The sequence below is a fragment of the Vanessa tameamea genome, chromosome 15 (assembly GCF_037043105.1).
Source record: "Vanessa tameamea isolate UH-Manoa-2023 chromosome 15, ilVanTame1 primary haplotype, whole genome shotgun sequence".
In the NCBI taxonomy this organism is placed as follows: Eukaryota; Metazoa; Arthropoda; class Insecta; order Lepidoptera; family Nymphalidae; genus Vanessa; species Vanessa tameamea.
This window is the reverse complement of record NC_087323.1, coordinates 2,294,845-2,315,982: the sequence shown is the minus strand read 5'-3', so window position 1 is coordinate 2,315,982 and position 21,138 is coordinate 2,294,845. Positions and strand designations below refer to the sequence as shown.

The window sequence follows — 21,138 nt, the reverse complement described above, 5'->3', positions numbered from 1 at the left end:
TTTGATTTTATATTTTTGTACTAAATCACTGATTGAATATTCAAACGTAGACATAATTACTTAGGAATATTATAAATATATTATATATTTTTGTTTGCTTTAAATTTTTTCAATACTGGAACCGATATAATTTTTTCGTTTATTTTTAATTGATTTATTTTTATTTTTACCATGTGAAATTAAACATACGTAGTCTTTAAATAATATTTTTTCGAATGACAAATAAATTTAATAAATATTTCATTTTCATGAATTTTCATTTTCCGTAAGATTTTATCTCTGAGTAAACTATCTGTTATTTTTTTACAGGTTTGATTTAACATGTTAAGAACATCTCTTCCTTTCTCCGACGAGAAATTTAGAATATTTATTTTTATTAACGACAAAAGATTTGTGTGATATTGAAATGGAAAAAACGAGTTAATATTCGTTTCCTCAAGCTTACCACGGTTGTTGGATTGTTTCAAAGAATAAATAATAGATAGGTCAGTTGCTGCTGTTTGTTTCTGCATTCAACTATCTTATTTATTAATGCTGAACACATTCGGCTTAGCGGTCGTGTTTTGTTTTGAAACAAAAATGATAATATAAGGGAAAATACTTTGATTCCCTAATTAATATAAACGTAGCCAACGATGAGGATAGTTCATATTCTACAAATAATAATTTAGAATTGGTTAATATTTTGCAACGCAATGCAAGATTTTCAGTGCACTCGCACGGAGAGGCGAATAATTGGTGAATATTTACATCTCATTGGTTCAAAAATATCACTGCACAAAATCTTTATTTTACCCGTCGTAATGGACAGCTAGCCTTACACAAAGGCATAAATAGTTTCTGTTAAATTTTATTCTCAGTTTAACCTACTGTGTATTGCCGATTGGCGGATATAAATGTTTGAGGATTTTTCGATTATATCGGGACCGGGGTCGATTCGAATAATTGAAAGTTCGGATAATAGAACATAGACTGGTAATAAAAACGAACTGTCACACATAGAATAAACTTTATGAAGTTTAAAAAACACTGTTGTACAGTAACGCTCACTTGAACATCTCGATCAGAGTAAGTTGCAACCCCATCAGGCCTTAAGACAGGTTGGAGCTCTAACTTGTTACAATAAAACAAAACAAAAATTAGGTAGGTACTTGGTTTTCATTTTTTATATTACGCTTAGGACCGATTCCGATAATTGGCGATTCGGATAATCGGCGTTCTACTGAACTACCAATGGTATACTTCTTTCCTCTTGTAATTTATATAGGACAGAGTGTAAACAAACCCGTCACTGGGTCGTCAGTATTTTTCACAATTTTAAGTAATTGACCTCTTTGCCCGAAAACCTTCAAGACACTCAGTCTAGGCAAGATATTTTAAACATAAAACTTCACGTTCCCGCAAATGGAAAACAAATGCATTATACGTCTCCCGAGGAGTTCACACAAATTGTTTAGAGGCGCTGTTTGTAGATCTCTAGACGTTCTTCAGACGTGCTGAGTGCCTACACTTTGAGCTAGAATTTTATAGTATAGTTTTTAAGAATCTCAACAAAAGAAAAACGTGTTGGTCGCTCGGGAATGTTTTTATTAAATCGTGTTAAGTGGAAACGGGAGAATTTATTTATTTTCTGTATTCAGAACGTGACTTCATTATTTACGTATACCTTCTCTTAAATAGTGATTTTCAGAAAATAAAAACTGTTTGCTAGACAGCTGACTTAATCTTAAAAAAAATAGGCCTGAATAATTTTATAAATAAATAAAAAATTAAATATATTTAAGATTAAAAATAAAAAAAAGAACCATTTATAACAATTAAAAAAAAAAAAGAACGTTTATTGTGATCCCATTTTTCCTCGATGTTATCTTTGTTTTGTTATTCGAGGTACAAGAATTCTCGGAGCACTTGACTGTAAGAATTTCCTTTATATTGGTATCTGAAAATGTAACAGGTAGATGTCGGTAGCTTGAACCTTTTGAAGATTATAGCGCGTATGTGAATTGCTCGCCACATCAAATGTAGCAAATACCAGAAAATGTAAAATGAAAACATGAAATACAATACTTGGTAACAAAAGTGCAATTGGTTGGTACTCGTATGAAGTATGAGGTTATTTAAGAGCATTATGAGATCATAAATATCAAACTGCTAGCACAAGGATTCGGACGTCATAAATCCCTTGGAGTAGTCATATTTCTTGCATTGCTTGTATATTGGCTAATGTTACCATCTTTTTTATAATACAAGTAAGTGGTCGAACAAATGGACCATCTGATGGTAGGTGGTCACCATCACCATTAGACGCTGTAAATAATATTAACCATTCCTTAGAGGCCCTTAAGAGTGTAGTAACACTGGCTCACTCACACTTCAAACCGGTACAACAATACGGAGTTCTGTTGTTTGGTGGTATAATATCTGATGGTATAATATAATGGTAGTGCCTACCCAGACAGGCTAGCACAAAGCCCTACCACTAAGTGAACTTACCATTACAAAGCCTAAATGCTCGTTTAGCTTCATCTATTAAAAATGTACTTGTTGTCAGGCATTGTGCAAGGCATTTGTGTAGATACCGCTAATATTCGCTTATTTTTTAAGAGTTGTAAGACTTTATATGTAATGGTCTCAGTTTGTTTAATATCTTATGTTATTTTTAATTATCGTAATATATAAAATAGTACGTGGTTTAGTTTCACTGGACCTCGGATTTCATATTTTTGGTTGAATTTTAAATACTTTTGGAATATAAACAAATATTATTTTAAGAACAGCTTTTAAATACAAAGTAAAATTTACTAATTAATTATACTGGTTAATTATTTTGCCGAAGAATATACTATGTTGTTCTAAAAGATAAAAAAAATTGTAAATTTCAACGAAATAAGATATATCAAAATATTTGTATAGTATTATAACTTTTGTTGACAGTGCAGAAAATTGGGTACCCTTTAAGCGCTTAAGAATTGAGTGCTCCCACTGGAAGCAGCCTCGGAAAATTCAAGTTCCATTTTTGTTTAAATATAGTATAGTAAAAACTTTTTGAAATTAGCTGAGATATCCGAGTGGTTAGAACGCGTGCATTTTAACCAATGACTGCGGTTTCAAACCCAGGCAACCATCACTGAATTTTCATGTGCTCAATTTGTTTATAATTCATCTCGTACTCGGTGATGATGGAAACGTCATCGTGGGTAGATCTGTATTGTGACTAATTTCAATAACATCTGCCACATATGAATCCAGTAATCTGCACTGGAGCAGCGTGGTGCAAACCTTCTCCTCAAAGGGAGATGAGGTCAAGCATTTTTTAAAAACTTTTTTTGAAATTCTTCCACATGTTTATCTAAAATACATTGAACCAGGCTGGAATAAGCTCAGGACCTTCTGGCAAATATTAGAAGACGTCTTGTTAAACCATGAGCCATGAAAAGTTCGCCCGTTTGCGGCCTACATACTAACAATTACAAATTTGGCAAATGGTTCATAGACCACCTAGCGATGTAAAAAGTCGCAGTATCGATCTCAACCCTTAGGGTTATGTCATCGTCAACTGCTAACACAAGCTTTAAGCTTAATTGGCTTCATTTTAAGCCCCTGTAAATAGGAATATTAGTAATTCCTTATAATAGGGCATAATTACAAAGCTTTAAAACATAGAGATAAATTAGCTTAAATAAACTCTTTACTTGGTGGAAGGGCTTTGTGTAGGCCCGTTTGGGTGAAACCGTCCATTCATCAGATAATTTTCCGCCTAAAAATAATACTTAGTATTGTTGTGTTGTTTGAAAGGTGAGCGAGCCTGCATAATTTTAGTTCCCAAGGTTGGTGGCACTTTGATGATGTAAGGAATGTTCTTATTTTGATAGCGCTTGTGTCTATGGGCGGTGGTATCCACTCATCATCAGGTCGCTTATTTGCACGTCTATCCTAACATCTATCATAAAAAAGCTGCACTGTTATTAATATACAGGGTTATTGGTAATTCGACGTATTCCTGTTAGGAAGTGATAGGGGTGACTATTTGCGATAATTTTAACCTCTATATGCATGATGCAAAAGTGAACCATTTTTGAGTTATCACGTTTTTTAGATTTTTTCAAAATAAGTCAAATATGCAACTTCAAAAATTTATTTAAAAAAATTTTTCGATTAAAATCTACTTTTTTCTTCTGATATATAAAAACGATTAAACACTAGATATTTTTCAATATTTAAACAATAATTATCGATCCAAATTTAAAAATGCGAGACGGAAAACGATATTATTTCAATATATTTTTTATTTTTTTCCCTCAAATATGCCTGAAAAACAAAAAAAATCATTATGAAGCTTGTTCTGCAGATTATTTTAAAAACACAATCGTTTAATTAGCTTTCCGAAAATGTATAAAAACTAGTAATTTATATCAAAGCAACCGCAATAAAATGATCAAAAAGGATGCTGGTGGAAATTCGTATTTGAACATGACCGAATTCGTACTATAAAGGTCGCTCTTTAAAATTCCCACAAAATTGATTTAAAATAATAACCAATGTAAAAAAACTTACTTAATACAAATTTTAAATTAAATTTAGATTCATAAACAGTTCAGTAGCTAAGTTACAATTAAGGTATTTTGTATTATCATTTTAATCCTGTGCACCTTATTTACGAAGAGGATGCTGAAAGAAGAGTTGCTTTCTGTAGATTCTATAACATTTAAATTAATCGGAATAAAATTATATTTCAATATATTTCAGCTAGATTTGTTTTTGTTAATATATGTTTATAAAATAATAATGTTTTTAAACGAATTAAGATAAATTGTGATAAAATATTCAATAATATTATTGAATTCAAATGAATAATTGTTTGATTAAATTGAAATGCAAATACCTTAATCAAATAAAAATAAAAACCAACATATCAATATAAATTAAGACTAACATAATTTTTAAACATTGCAATCATTTTTAATAATCATATGTACCGCTAGCATCTTATACCATTTATTTGGTAGGGCTTTGTACAAGCCTTCGGGGTATGTGCTAGTCACTCATAACATATTCTACAGCTAAACAACTATAGGTACCTTTATTGTGTTCCGGTTTGAGTGAGTGATACAGTTCAGCCACAGGGGCCTAACATCTTGGTTCCCAAGATTGCTCCATGCAAAACCAATCTTGGGATTTACGGGATCGTTAACATTTCTTACAATGTCGGGGTCGATATAATTGTGACCATATTCCATCGGATGAATCTTGCTTGTGAAATTGGCCAGTTTGCTTAAAATTTTTAAATAAAAAAAACTCAAAATGTTCTCTCAGACACTTGAACTAAAATTGGCTAATCTAAGTTGTGACTGGCCGTTGCGTTAAATCGTTCAGGAATACATTACAATGATAAATTCCAAAATATTCTCTTTTTGGGATCAATTCATATGAGGTTGGAAAATGTAACAGCATTTCGGCTTTTCCTTAATCGGCGGAGGGAATAATGATGTATAAACTTGTTTTATCAGCTATTAAGCGTAGATAATTATGTATGATGTAATAAGTCTGTGTATATTAAAATGAGGGTGGAATGATCATATTTGATCAAACCCTCTATAATAAAGCGAGATAAAAAAAACGTATTTTTTAAAAGAAAATTTAATATAACAGAAGATTTATATGTCTGGTACAAATTTGTTTAGCAATTTCTTTAGAATTTTACAAAATAAAATAAAACAAATTCAGTCCACATTTCGTACGAAGATTACAATTATATTGACTTTGTACAACTTAAATTGGTCTTGTGGGCTAGCAAAAAATTTGGCTCGGTTCCCGGTAACTTTAATACCTATATAGCCTGAAGATAAAGAAATATAATTAAAATTTAATTCAAATTTATATGTTTTTTTGTTATTAGAAGCCTATAAAGAGAATGAAAAATTAAAATTTTAATTTGAAATGTTTAGTATTAATAAAATTGTTTTCTATAAATAGTAGCTCGGAATTGCACATACAGCTAAAATGACTTAAGTTGGAATAGAGCTGGGATTCCGTATCTAAATTTCAACGGTAATAAAGGAAACTATATGTTTGACCTTTCAAAGAATTTCGATTTCAATCCTATAAGGTAAAACAAGAGACCAGTCTAAAAAGATCTCTATTCAGCAAACTAATTTGCAATTCAGTAGAGAAATATAAGGGGCCAGAAGTTACCATGTGCCAATATACATTGGTCCATTATCGGTACATCGGTAACACCTGCCACGTTATTTACTTTACGATATATCCATTTTTTGTTCGATTCAGTAGTGCTTGGCAGTTATATGTGTTACGATCAATCAAAAGAATGTATGTATATTGATGGATGGCATTTGATAAATCGCTAAAATAGTATTGCTCCTACTGGAAATGACAGGAATTTGGAAATGATAAAAATTCTGGAAAAAAACAAACATAGAAACTCACAATATTTTATAAGTCGAAGGACAGTTAAAAGATTTTGTACATTCGACAAAAATATGAAAACCATATTATTGATGAAAACCAGTCTGTTACAGGCTATTTTGTCAAATATGATATAATATAAGCGGGCTGTACCACATTTGTTAAATAAATTAAAGAATTATGATGTTGGAGTTTCATAATAGGACTATAATTATCGCATTGGAATAGATTAAATAAAAAACTCGTTACAAAAAAAAAAACAACCTTACCAATATTATAAAAAAAGGTAGTTTTGTTTGATTTTTATACAAAATGCGTTAAAAATACGGGCGTGTTGTGAATTCTTCCTGACTGATCTCGGTTACGGCGGTTAATCTCATAAGAGAACAGACAACTACGCAGGACATATTTATAGTACACAAGTAGGTGCGCAGATAGACATGCTCTCTCTTTCTCTCTCGAACGGAAAAACCAGCTAGACCAACACGAGTGGAAGAGCAACGGATTTACGTGCTTTCTGAGGAGTATACACATTTCCAACTTCCTGATCTCGAGCTGTTGCTTTTTCATTGGCCCGACCACGGGGTTTTACCTAGGGTTTTAGGACCTGCTGCCTTATATCCAGCCACTAGACATGTTGTTTTATATTTGAATAGAAAGGGCGACTAGATCAATTGGCGAATGGTTTTATCTCACTGTTTAAAAAATTGCACGACTATTGACGAATTGTCCTGTACAAAGTAAAAGGTAGCTAGTTTTTAGAAATATCTTACTCTAGGCTGCAAAGTTAACAATCAAATCCACCATAAAACGCCTCTCTGAAACTACTAAGACTGTTTTTTTTCTCAAACATTGAGAACTACATTAACGCTTCTTTTAGTTAAGGAAAAGCTTAGAGGTAAATTTTATATTGATTTTCCATTCATACTTATTTTATAAAACCTTCCACTGAAATTCTTCCCAGTATTATTTGACTTTTATTCCACTGAATATAAAGTAAACAAAGTTACATACGAAACTTATTTGCTTTGCACGTATTTATTTTCATTGTAGGTTTTAGTTAGTATTTACTATTCTGACAGTTCCCGGTTATATCTGGTTGTTTAAGTTGGCTATAGGAAAAAATAACGATCTTTCGTTTATAAAATAATTAAAGGTCATAATAATGATTTTGTTTTGTGTTAAACACCACGCTTATTATTAGAATACAAAGTTATACGATAATTTTAATAATTCCTTGATCTACAATGCGCCACTAACCTTGGGTACTAAATAATAGGGACATATCCCTTGTGCTTGTAGGTATACTAGCTCACTCATTCTTTAAAACGCAACACAACTAAACAAAGTATTGCTGCTTGGTGGTAGAGTATATGATAAACGGATGTTACGTACCCGAACTGACTTGCACAAAGGCCTAATATCAATCAAAATACATGTAAAAGTATATACGGTTCTTCTGACAGAATAAAACTATTTCTAAAATTTTTGTTTGCTTGTCGGTCTGTATGTCTGATCCGGCTCAACTTAAAAAACGGGTGGACCGATTTCGAAGGGACTTTCACTGTAGATAGCTGACGTTTCGAGGTGTAATTTAGACTACATTTATTTTTGTAAAAAATTTAAAACCGCAAGTAAAATTTAAAAATTAAAAATGTAAGATATTTGAGATTAGTTACTATACGCCAAGATCAACATCTTTATTGAATGACTTACCGAAACATTTCGACGAGACCACCAAATACATCTGCATACTTTGTCTCATTAAGGGTATGGAATATTCGTAACCCTTATGTATTACTTGAATGTCTTTTGAAAATACACAATTTGCTGAAATACTTTCGAGATACATATTGGTAATGTTAAAGTTAATTTAAAACAAAATAATCTCATAAAGCCGTAGATCAGTTATTTTTATATATCCTTCTTCATCGCTGAAATCACTGAATTCGCTGAAATTCTATATCCATACATGTATATAGATTATATAATGTACATACTTAGATGGATAATACACGGGGTATTTAATCTATGCCATTAAATTGGTGAAAACGAGTAACTGTTAATTTTCTTTGCAAAAGAACCGCTTCACAGTGGAATCTACAGTTAGAATACTTGTACTAAAAATATAAAAATGCTATGTAATTTCGTAACAGCCTAAACTGAATCAAATTGTAATTTCGATTTTTATTCCACGCTAACTAAGCCTAAAACTAAGCTACCGAGTAATACCGTTTATAATTTAACATATTATCTTAAATCATAGCGTGTGTAATATTAACAACTTTGTTGCTTTAAACCACGAAAGCATAAGGAAAACTTTATATTATATTCTATCATAAAGTTTGTACGACACGGTTCTACAATAACTGTATACGTAGACACACGCTGTATGGAAGATTCGTTTGTTTAAGTAAAATTCTCACATTGCAAGGCTTTTAGGTGATGAGATTAGAGGACGCCTGTGTTAATATAAGGAGAGAGAATTAGATGTGTCTAAATGTTAAACACGACGCCATTTTGTTTATTTTGTAGATACGACTTGGTTTATAACATTTCTATTTCAGGTATAATTGAATTAGATAGAGAGTTTTATTGCGGATGTGTCAATATATTATACCGTATCAAATTAAATACTGTGTCAAGATAAAAAGTAACCTTCGTGCTATTCCAGAGTAAGATCTGTACTACGTACCAAATTTCGTTTATCGATCGAGTAGCAAATATCTCCGTACAAACTTTAGCATTTATAATATTTGTAAGATAACACCCACGACGTTTAAAAGTATATCATGTAGTTATATTTCAGGTTTAAATAATCGTGTACAGCTTATCGTTAGTATTTTTTACAGAGTTGATATATATGAATGAAGGTGGTCAATCAATTGACTGATTCGCAGTGAAACCTTCGCTCACAAAATAAAAATATAACATATTTAAAAAATGCATTAAAGATTTGATTACATAGTAACTATGACTAAAAGAATATGTTATTATAAAAAACATTTTATTCATGACTACGAAATGTGGTCACATAACCATAAAATCCCTCGACGATTATGAATTAAAATTATGTATTACATAAAAATGTAACTTTTGTTAATGTTACGTGGGAAAGTAATTCAAGCGAAAATGGTCGTGATTTTCCGTGAATGAGTGCGGTGAAACTGCTTATTTCGTGACCCGAGGTGAAATGCGTAGTAGTTTGAACTCATAATTTTTAGGACTAGTGATGTTAAATTAAATTATTATGCCTATAAGGTACGATTTTCAATCTTCAATTAAATTATTCTGAAAAGGTTTTCATTGCGTTATTTATATAACCTAGGTTTATTAAACACGTAAAAATATTCTTATGTAAATCAAAATATATCAGTATTATTTTATCTATTAGATGTATGATATATGTTAATAATTTCAACATAATCGAAGATAAATTATTTCATCGCAATTAAATTAATTTTACTGCATTTACAAAGCCATATTTCTTCACCGAGGAAATAAAACCTGACATCTTCGCGGAAATTTCTCCAACTATTCCACCGTTATCCCTATTATGATATGAAGGAAGGGATCGAGGCTGAAACTGTAATTTTCAAGGAGAAAATAAAGCCAACTAATTAAAACGGTGTTAAAGTTCGACCCTTGGGAGCCGTAAAAACTTCGCAGAGTTAGCTTCAGGAAATGTTTCAACTTAACTAAGATGCGAGTGACGGGGAACTGAATCGATTTAATATGTAAATTGAACATTTTAAACTTCGTTCGAATTAGTAGTGAAAGAAAACCCAAAAAGTTTAGCAATGTTCGAAGCAATTGAATGTAACGATTCTAGAACTCTATAAACGTATCTGATTCATTGCGAAGATAAGCACGATCACCATTTTCAGTTTTGTTTAATTGTTCACGTAAATCTAACAAAAGTCATATTTATTAATCTTACAGATATATATTGTAGTTTACCAAAACAAACAAACAAACATAACAAACAAACAATTCATATGCATTTTATGGATGTTCGAAAACTAACTCGAAAGTTTTCCTTAATAACGATCCGTTTGAAATAAATTCTTCTACATTAAATAAATAAAAAATATGGCAAAACTTACAAAAATTGGCTAAAAAGCCAACTATCCTATGTTTTAAAGTTTAACATTATTTATCAAAATTGAGGAGGTGATTCGATTTAATTACTTTTATTGATTATATGAAATTAAATTCGATCGTTTTCTATACAAATTTCAGTAACGAGTTTCAGGAATATCAGACATGAGTACGTCCTTGCAAAATACCGTATAATTTGAGTTAATTGTATGATTAATAGTAAAAGGCTTAGAAGGGCACGCTGACAAGATATGTTACTTAAGGAGATTCCAATGTAAAATGGCGGTACATCCCTTTATGTCCTTTTCTAATAGGTTCATTTATTTCCTTTTTGATTTAATTTATTTTACTACTATTGTTAAACTATTTTAATATATTATATAAATAGATTATTTAAAAAAAAAACACAATGTACTGTTTTTTATAAAATGTAAATTGTAATATAATATCAACAAGTAAACATTACATTTTAACTTGATTTTATTTTTTAATTTATATTTATTGTAATATTCGGAGTATCTGGTTATTTTTATTATATTGATGAATACAAAAAAAAATTAAGTACCTTTAAAATATATTTATTTTCTGATTTGTAGATTTTTTAGGATATTCAACCGGTAAAGGTACTTATTTGAACGCAGAATTGACAGGTTATTTGTTGCTACAAAGATTGATTGCTTCTGACCTCAATAAGGCTTTGTTGGACGAGTAAAAATTGGATGAGAATAATAGTCCAATCAAGCATTCAACATTTTTAAATATTGAACCATAAACTTACTGTATAATATTCACTACTGAGTTTCTTGTCAGTTCTTCTCGGATCTGCTTTCCAAACTCTTTCATTCAACAGTATCATGACGATTCAAAAGTTATTTTATGAGCATATTTGAATAAATAATATTTTGATTATGATTTAAAACTAATAATGAAGGAAGAAAAGAGTGATGAGCATGAGCTTAGAAGGAGTGAGGGGAAGAGGATGACCTAAAAATACATGAGTGGAGTGTGTGAGAAGGGATATAAGAGAGTTGGATATGAACGATCAGAGAACGAAGAACAGAAGAGAATAGATAGAAAAGAAAAGCTGCGGCGACCCCAAATAGATTGAAACACGCGCAGGAAAAAGCGTTAAGGTTCTGTAGAATTAATCATTGGAAATTTACATTATAAGAGAGAAGCATAGGTTTGAAATCAAATATATATACCAAAAATACATCAATATACATACATAGTACTTACACCAGAAGACGCAACGTGTTTCGTAAAAAGAATAATATAAAATAAAATGCCCTTCACAGTTACATTTAAATTGAGACTATTGCCTAGAAATGAAAGTATCGTGTTCTTATTTAAATATACAAAGCCACCTCAATCAAGTGTGGAAATACCTTAATGAATACATATAAATATTCATTGCGGTAAATTGCATACTTTTAAAATGTTCCAAGCCACAGTTCGTCACTGTTCAACTCGATAACTCGATTCATAAAATTGACACGTGATAAAAATAATTTTTCAAGCTTGAAACCTCCGGCCAAAAACTAGTTTCAGATAAAATCTCTCTACTGTATGGCATTTGTATTAAAATTGGAATTGTGCCCTTTAAGGTCGTACCCCTTATTATCATTACAAACTAAGTTTTACCCCTTAATTTAGTCCCCTTAATTTTCTCTATATAGTTAGGAGGGTGTGGAAATATGGGTCGCTTTGAATAAATATCCTTTAACTTACGAGTTTCATGCATGAATATTATGTGCTAAACCTGTATTCTAGTTAATGTAGCATTAATTATAAATGTTTATTATACGCATTACTTAATAAATTACATAAAATACTATAAAATTCCTACCATTATAAGTAACATAGTTATATAGTTAAATTGTTCCTAATAAAATATCTACTTGGTACCCAGTCATCGTATATTCTGCCGACAAGCAGCAAGACTTTGACGTGAAGACGTGAGTCAGTGCGTTACACTGACACTGTCTTGGCACAAGACATGTGATAAATTAGTTCCTAAAATGGATTGTGCGTTTTGGAATGATTAATTTTTTTTACGGTACCACTGTCAATGGACGGTTATGACCACTCATCATCAGGTGGTCCATTTGCTCGTCCGCCTAGATATATCATTAAGAAAACATTGTAATTAGTCTTTGTGTAGGCTTTTTGAATGTCTAAAATACAAAAAAAAAAAAATATTTTTTATTTTATTACATTCCAATAAAACAAGATTCGCGTTTTTTACGTCAATAATCTAAATTTAAAGCGAGTAAAACTGGGAAGTTTTTACGTATAGATTAAATTACAATTTGTTAAATTTGTTCAGAGATAAAATGAAAAAAAAAACATGTTTAGTAGAATTAGACCATGTCTATGTATGGTTATATAAAATACCTATTTTAATGACTATCCTTAATTAACGTTTCCGTAACGTCTATTATTGGATTCATTTTACCTAGATGTCCGAAAATCCACAACAGCGCGATTTTTAAGACATTTTCTGCCTCGCACAACCACTCTGTGGAACCAGCTTTCGCCGGCGGTTTTTCCGAACCGATACGACTTGGGAACCTTCAAGAAAAGAGCGTACTCTTTCCTTAAAGGCCGGCAACGCACCTGCAAGCCCCCCGCTGTTGCAGATGTCCATGGGCGGTGGTAGTCACTTTCCATCAGGTGAGCCTCCTGCTCGTTTGCCATATATGTCTTCTTTTATATAAATCTATACTAATATTATAAATGCGAAACTATTTCTGTCTGTAAGGCTTTCACTGCAAAACCACTGAATCGAATTTGATGAAAGTTTGCTATGAAGTAAACCTGAACCCCCAGAAAGCACATAGGTTTTTTTTAACCTAACACCTTACGATCAACCCCTAAAACGCGAGCGGAGCTGCAAGTGACAACAAGTTGTTCATAAGAATGACAATCATATACATATTTCACAATAACTTTCACGTATAGCATTTACTAATATAATCTTTAATAGAAATTCAAATCGTTGGTGTATTTGACACCGATGCATAATCCATACTTTTAGCGTTCCAAGCGCATTTCAGTAGTGCATTACACGATGTCAGTTTGATAATAGCGCTGGCATCAGTAATGTGATTTCCAAAGTTATGTAATACAGCTTCGTGAGATGATATTTATAATTTAAAACGAATCGTTTTTGATAGATTTATTTGGTTACTGTAAGGTTTTAATAGATGTATTTATTAAAATTGCTTTGTATTCCGCATAGCATGTAAAACGTTGCTGATAATTTAAGTTGTTTAAAAATGTTTATTAATAAATTATATAGATTTTTACCCGATCAATTAATATTTCAATTATTGGATGTTAATTTGACTAAATCTGTGATAACCAATCAGAAGCGTTGGCCAATCACATCAACTACTGAAATCATAGTTGAGCACGTCGGGATAACGACGGCCACTCTGGCTTGAGCGATCATCGAGGACACAGGCTCTAAAGTGAAATAATATATTATAATTATTGAAAGTAATTACAGTGTTTAATTGTAGTGACCTTAACTCCCTTTAGTTACTGTAAGAAAAATATTGGGTTGACAAATTTGTGCCTTTGCATCGATGGATGCATTTTAATTCATCTCAGTGTAAATAAAACTAAATCTGATATCTTAAGTTAACGTCAATGATAACTTTTACTGATTGATAATTAAAGGGGTTCGCGGATTTAAAAAAAGTACATAATTATAGTATATCCGAAGAAATCTAAGAAAAAAATACAACAGCAATAATATATTCCGTGTAGATTTTTTTTTATATTACGCGTAATTTAAAAGTAAAATTCACAAAAAAGTAAAATAAAATCCTATCGTTTTTATTAAAAGGTTTTATTTGTACTACAAACCCGTTTGACATTGGCTGAACCCAAATGTTTCACTTAGCAATATAAACAACTTTTTTAGCTGTTTACAAAAGAAATAACGTATATGTTTGTTTGGAGGTATCAGTTGTTTTTTTATTTATTGAATATGCTAATCTAATTAGTTTCTGAAAGTTAAAGTAAAATTACTTAATTTTGATTTTAATAAGTAAATTGTAGTCAGTCGGTGGCAGTCGATTACCAATTAAGATAGACGACCAATAAACGTCCCTTACTCAGTTTAGTAAATCTGACTTTGATAAGCGTTTCAGAAACTAAATGTTGCTGGAGTTAAAATGTAAAATAGCATTATAATTTCTGATTTAGGTTCCAGTACTTAATAAACAATCTTAATGATCTGTCAATCTATTCTTGTGATATATCTTACTGAGGGCCTAAATCACATATTTGTGAAAGTTAATATTTATATATTTCGTAATATTATTAATGATATTCATAATTATTTTAGTATACGTGTATGTAAGAGCCGAGATGACCCAGTGGTTAGAACGCGTGCATCTTAACCGATGATTTCGAGTTCAAACCCAGGCAGGCACCACTGAATTTTCATGTGCTTAATTTGTGTTTATAATTCATCTCGTGCTCGGCGGTGAAGGAAAACATCGTGAGGAAACCTGCATGTGTCTAATTTCAACGAAATTCTGCCACATGTGTATTCCACCAACCCGCATTGGAGCAGCGTGGTGGAACATGCTCCATACCTTCTCCTCAACGGGAGAGGAGGCCTTAGCTCAGCAGTGGGAAATTTACAGGCTGATTATGTTTATGTTTTTATGTACGTGTATGTATAAAATCAATAAGATTGTTGTATTAAAAACCAATCAGCGTCATCCAGACCAGCGATTCGTTCAGTGATTGAAGTAAAATATGAAGTTTTTAGCATGACAAGATATTGCAACCAATGCATGGAATACCCTATCGCGCAGATGTGGCTTTCGACTAGCTTACAAGACAGCCATCGTCTTCAAATAAATCTTAAATCTAGTCCTTTAGAGTCATTTATTATGAGAGTGTTACCATATCTTGATCCTGAAACTCTGTCTGCCTGTAAAGGGTCTTACACTGTAAAGGGTCTTGGGGATCGGATTACTACTATATGGAATTATATCCAGTAACTTAACTCAAACAGTACGTTACATATATTGGGCATCTGTATTGTATCGGTTCTTGTGTGATGGTTGACAAAAAAATTGGGCAGATATACGAGTATATTAGATTGTAGCAATGTATTGGATTTGATTGACATCTCCGACCATTAGGAACGAGGGCATTGATGATACGCGTTATCATCATGATGGCTTCGAAGTGAAGAAGAGCCGTTTTTTACTTAAAAAATATTTAGCAGCAACATTAGATACTATTGTTGGTGTAACCGCTGGACTGCTTCCTAAGAGAGAAACAGGAGCACTGTTTCTCTCCCTCTCACAATGAGCCGGTTCCTGCAACTTTCTGCATACCCTCTTATTACTCACACTCACTGGCTTACTTACGTTTACATCGAGAAGATAAGTGCGTGAATCTGAAATGTTTCTGAAATGTATTCTATTCGTTACATTTTATTTTTCATGGCAATATTTCTAATTGCAATCTTTGCTTAAATGTAAAATACATTTATTTTACATCGCAATGGTACGAAGCCCTCTTCAAGCGAGTCCGTTTCGTACTAATTGGTTTTTGTTTTTAATTAAAACTAATAAATAACTCGCAATAATAAAAGATTAATTTTATTTTAAAACCAGTATTCTCGATATTTAATGTCGTTAATTTTTTTTTATATTACTTTACGCTTCAGCATTTTTTGGAGAGCTGATGGATATTACACGTGGATCTAAATCAATGTGATTTATGTTTAATTCGTCTATAACATCATTCATCTTTAGAAATGAAGTGAAGTGAAAAAATGGTAATTTTGCCAAAGTACTCGTACTCATAGACTATGATTTCCAACATCCGTAGTGAAATAGCTTCGATTCAGCTTATATACTCTTTATTAGTGAGAATAAAGGCTATTAATGAATTTATTATTTTGTAATTATGATATACGGATAATCTTATGACAATACTACGACAAACAAGCATTATTTATTGATTACACAATATCATCTACATTAATAGTGAGACGAGTATTTGTTTGGTATTTAATAAAAACTCCGATGTAAAAAAATTTAAAGTAGACGTTTATTGGGTGTTATTTGTAAATCAAATCAAATCAAGTTTATTCAAGTAAGCTTCACAACGAAGCGTTTTTGAATCGTCAATATTAAAATATAAACGGCAAGAAACTCGCTTAGTTGCTCTTTTCAAATAAACAGATTTACAATGCTGTTTTTTTACAATAATTAGTGCCCAGTGATGGAACCCGAGCCTAAATCCAGGCGTTTTTTTCTAAAAAGTACTCTTTTAATGAATAATAGGACTTATTTATTAATTTAGTCTTAATAAACTTTTTAAATTTCGTAAATGGTAAATTGGTTACATTTCCCGGTATCTTATTATATATGCGTATACCATTGCTCAAAAACGTTCTCTTTACCGTATGCAAACGGAAAGTAGGGGTTACAAGTTTATTCTTATTTCTTGTATTAATAGTATGTATATCAGTTTTTATGGAATACTTTTGTATATTCTTCTGTATAAACATTATATTATCATAAATATATTGTGAAGCAGCCGTTAATACACCTATTTCTTTAAATTTTTCGCGTAATGATGTCCTAGAGCTAATATTGTAAATAGTTCGGATAGCTCTTTTCTGCAGAATAAATACTATTTCAATATCTGCTGCATTACCCCATATTAACATTCCATATGACATAAGACTGTGAAAATTACTAAAATAGTCCGTGAGTTTTCTTATTGTTTTTATTGCATAAATGGCACTACTTAGTTTCCCTGCTAGGGCATATATATGGGTGCTCCACTGAAGTTTGCGGAAGTAGCTGATATTCTTTACTTTTAGGTTCAGAAATCATTTTATTTAGATTAAATGACTGAAATAAATTTATGAACCTTGTACTTATGGAAGATTGCACTAAAATATCAATGTTAAAATCTCCACAAATAACAACATTCTTTCGCCCAGTACAAACACGCTTAAGGGCATCCTCTAGCACACATTCAAATAGGCTAAAATCTGATTGTGGAGGTCGGTACACGGACATTGCTATAGTATACTCGAGTTCCACACGTGACAATTCAATAGTGCGCTCTATGGAAAGATCGACAATGTCTTTTCGGTCTTTACAGTTTATATTCTGCTTTGTGTATATTAATGATCCTCCATGTTTAGCTGATTTTCTAAAGAACGCACTTGACAATTTATAATTGTTAATACTAGGTGGTAGTTGATGTAACAAGATACAATGTTCTGTTATACAAAATATGTCAAAATTGAAGTACTTTAAAAATAATTCTATTTCATTTTCTTTGCTGGATAAGCTCTGGATATTCTGATGTACAATATTAATAATATATTTACAGTGCTTAACCGTTGTCTTATTGTTTATTCTAGTTTTTTAATTTATTATTGTTAGTAGCACAACTACTAATCAAGGGTATAATATTTTTTTAAATTGTAGTATCTTCAATTGGATCGAATATATTATAAGCTAACAATGTAGGTATATGTCGTTTACATTTAATTGGCAGGTACATTGTATCCTTTGTCAGCTTAAAATTAAATATGAATTTATTGATGTCAAAATTAATAAATATGTCACTATGACGGCATGTCATGCTGTGTAGTAATTGGTTTAAATTATAAATATATTTATTTTTACATAACATAGCACATAAGAGGAAGTTTGAAAGTAGCACCGGTAACCGAGAAGCTATCTGGAAACCGGCTGTCTTGGTATGGGCATGTTATGCGGAGGAATGAGGACCATGTTGTGAGAAAGGTTATGAAAATGGATGTGGATGGATATAGAGGTAGGGGACGACCCAAGAAACGATGGATGGATTGTGTGAAAGACGATATGGTTAGAAAGAATGTTACTAGTGAGATGACGTCCGACAGAGAAGTATGGAAGAAGAAGACATGCTGCGCCGACCCCAAGTAAAATTGGGATAAGGGCAGGAGGATGATATAAATATATTTATTTTGTGCTATCGTTAGAAATTTAGAGTATGAGAAAGCACAAAGAATAAACTTACATTTAGAATTTTTATTAATATCAAGTAGTATGTCAATTGATTTTAAGACATATTTTTTCCTAACTGATAAACTGACTGTATGAATAACACGTAGCCCTTTTGACTCTATTACAAGAAATACTAACCATTGCGTGTTCTAACCACTGGGTCGTATTGGTAATTTAAAGTAAAAGTCCTGTTAATGTCTATGGCTAAGGGCTCCTGTCACTTTGATGATAAGGTTTAGAGCTAATTTCATCATGTTGCCCCAATGTTGTTTTTGCCAAAATTGTTGAATTCAAATGAGGAATTTTATTGAAATTAGACATATTATGCAGGATTTTTTTGATCAAGAGATGAATTAATATAAACAAATTAAGCACGTGAAAATTAGGTGGTGCTTGCCTGAGCTTAACTTAGATTCATCAGTTGAGATTCATTATGACATATATGAGCCATTTTTAGCTGAGAAGATTAAACAAATATACAAGTTACATAGTTTCGGAAGCATTCGAAATATATACCATCCTAGATATGAGAATAACTGACAAAGGAATCTCACCTAGTATTTTATGTCGGTCTTTGTTTAAATTAAAATAATATGCTAGCGTCTGTTTAGAAAGGCCTTGACCGAAATTCTTGAGAAGGATATTAACAGTATTTTATTTATATAATTATGCGAAGGTGGACAGGTTGGTGGAGACGATAAAATAGATTTTAGGAGAATTTTGATATAGAAGTATATCATAAAACAGGACAAACCATTATTACCCTATTTTTTTTTAACACGAACTCAACTCTAAAACGACTTAACTTATTCACACGCTGTCATGTTTTTTTTTATTTAAGAATTACAGGATACTACTCAGTATTTCCTCTAACCGGTTTTTCTCAATATCTATACTAAGATTATAAATGCAAAAGTAACTCTGTCTGTCTGTCTGGAAGAGCATAGGCTACTTTTTATGTCTAATACCTGAATACCAACCCCTAAAACGCGATGGAAGCCACAGGTGACAAATAGTAATTTATATTCCAACTCGCAGTATATATTCCTTTAATGGAATATATTATGAATTATTTAACACTTATGTAGAATATTTTGGATTTGATTTAAAATCCCGCAGTGTGTAGTGAGTATTTTTTTGAGTACCTAATCTTATTATATTAACCTTTTATGTTAACAATTAGCAAATCAGTTGTGATATTTGTGTACAGGGCAATGAAAAAACATACTCCTATATTATTTTATTATGATGTAAACAAATATTTCAAATCAATAACTATCTATGTAAAATCACATCAACTTATATTTAAATACCATATTTACATAATTTAATTTACAATAATAAACACAATATTTACATACTAATAATAAAGATATAGCAACGAGAATTATAGAGATTAAAATTTTGAAGACGTTTTTTTAATCAACATATAAATTAAACTTTAAATTTATAATAATTTTACTTACATTTATATCACATTTCTTTACAAAATCCTTATTTATATTTACAATACTTACATATATTGTGATTGAATAATTAATTATTGTTAACAAATTATACGAAATATCAATATATTAGCATGCTTTATAATTTTTGAAACATTTAACTATTATTTGTTTAACGAAATTAATCTTTACAACTATTAATAAAATTTAATCTATCAGATTACATAAAATATTCATACCGGTTTCATAATTTCACCAAAACCTTTGCCTTATCTAAATATATTAATATGTTAAAAATCAAAAATGGATTATGTTTTACTATATTAAATAATTACATAAAATCAGTCCAGATTTTTTATAGAAGTCAATAAAATAATACTTGAAGTGAAGCGTTTTTACAATTATTATTTAATGACACCAAAATAAAATAAAATAATAATTGGTATTCATAAAATAAAAGCGATTTTAATAATAAAATGTAAATAAACAGAAAATGATTACAATTAATAGCACGAGTATAGACATATAGACAATATAATTAAATAAATTAAATTAAAATAAGTATTTAATCTAATAAAAGAAATATTGATAGTAAAAGTATTGTAATTTTTTTATCAACAGACGGAATTGATGAGGATTGTATCAGATTCCTATAATCTTTGGCTTCGTTTTGAGATGGATATGTGTACGTTCTGTCTGTAACGCTTTTGACTTCAGCAGGACAGGGCAACAATTCAACGGGTATCTGTAACAGTGTCCTCTCGTTTTCAGCTCTTATTTTTTTGGCTTCATCGATATAAATGTCGTCAGCCTCATCACCAACTTCTTCTGGGGAATCCAAATCATTTCTAATCTTTTCAGTGTCTTCTAAATTATTATTAACACCAATTCTTTCGTAATAAGTTAAATGTGAACTCAAAGCTGGATCAGCGTTAAATTTGCAAATGAAATTTTCTAGAGACATCCGCACTTTGATACTTTTAGCTTCATGTCGGAGTTTGTGCATCCACGCCAGATGGCAATCGCAGTCAAAATCGTTCCCTGCAACAATCGGCGCCTTAATTAATCTTTAATTGAACTAATGAAGTCTTTCATCGTCTACCAGGCCTAATTGA

The 21,138-nt window shown here is 31.1% G+C and overlaps 2 protein-coding genes across 5 annotated transcripts in view; both read right to left on the bottom strand.

Annotated features, from left to right (window-relative positions):
• LOC113396540 (ammonium transporter Rh type B) overlaps positions 1-21,138 on the bottom strand; it is a 217,764-nt gene that overhangs the window by 62,643 nt on the left and 133,983 nt on the right. The window lies entirely within an intron of this gene.
• LOC113396537 (connectin-like) overlaps positions 20,566-21,138 on the bottom strand; it is a 141,028-nt gene continuing 140,455 nt past the window's right edge. For all 4 annotated transcript variants that reach the window (XM_064217119.1, XM_064217120.1, XM_064217118.1 and 1 more), the window contains one exon: positions 20,566-21,064. In XM_064217119.1, coding sequence (XP_064073189.1) covers positions 20,589-21,064 — 476 coding nt within the window. In that variant the 3' untranslated portion in view covers positions 20,566-20,588. The remainder of the gene's footprint in view (positions 21,065-21,138) is intronic.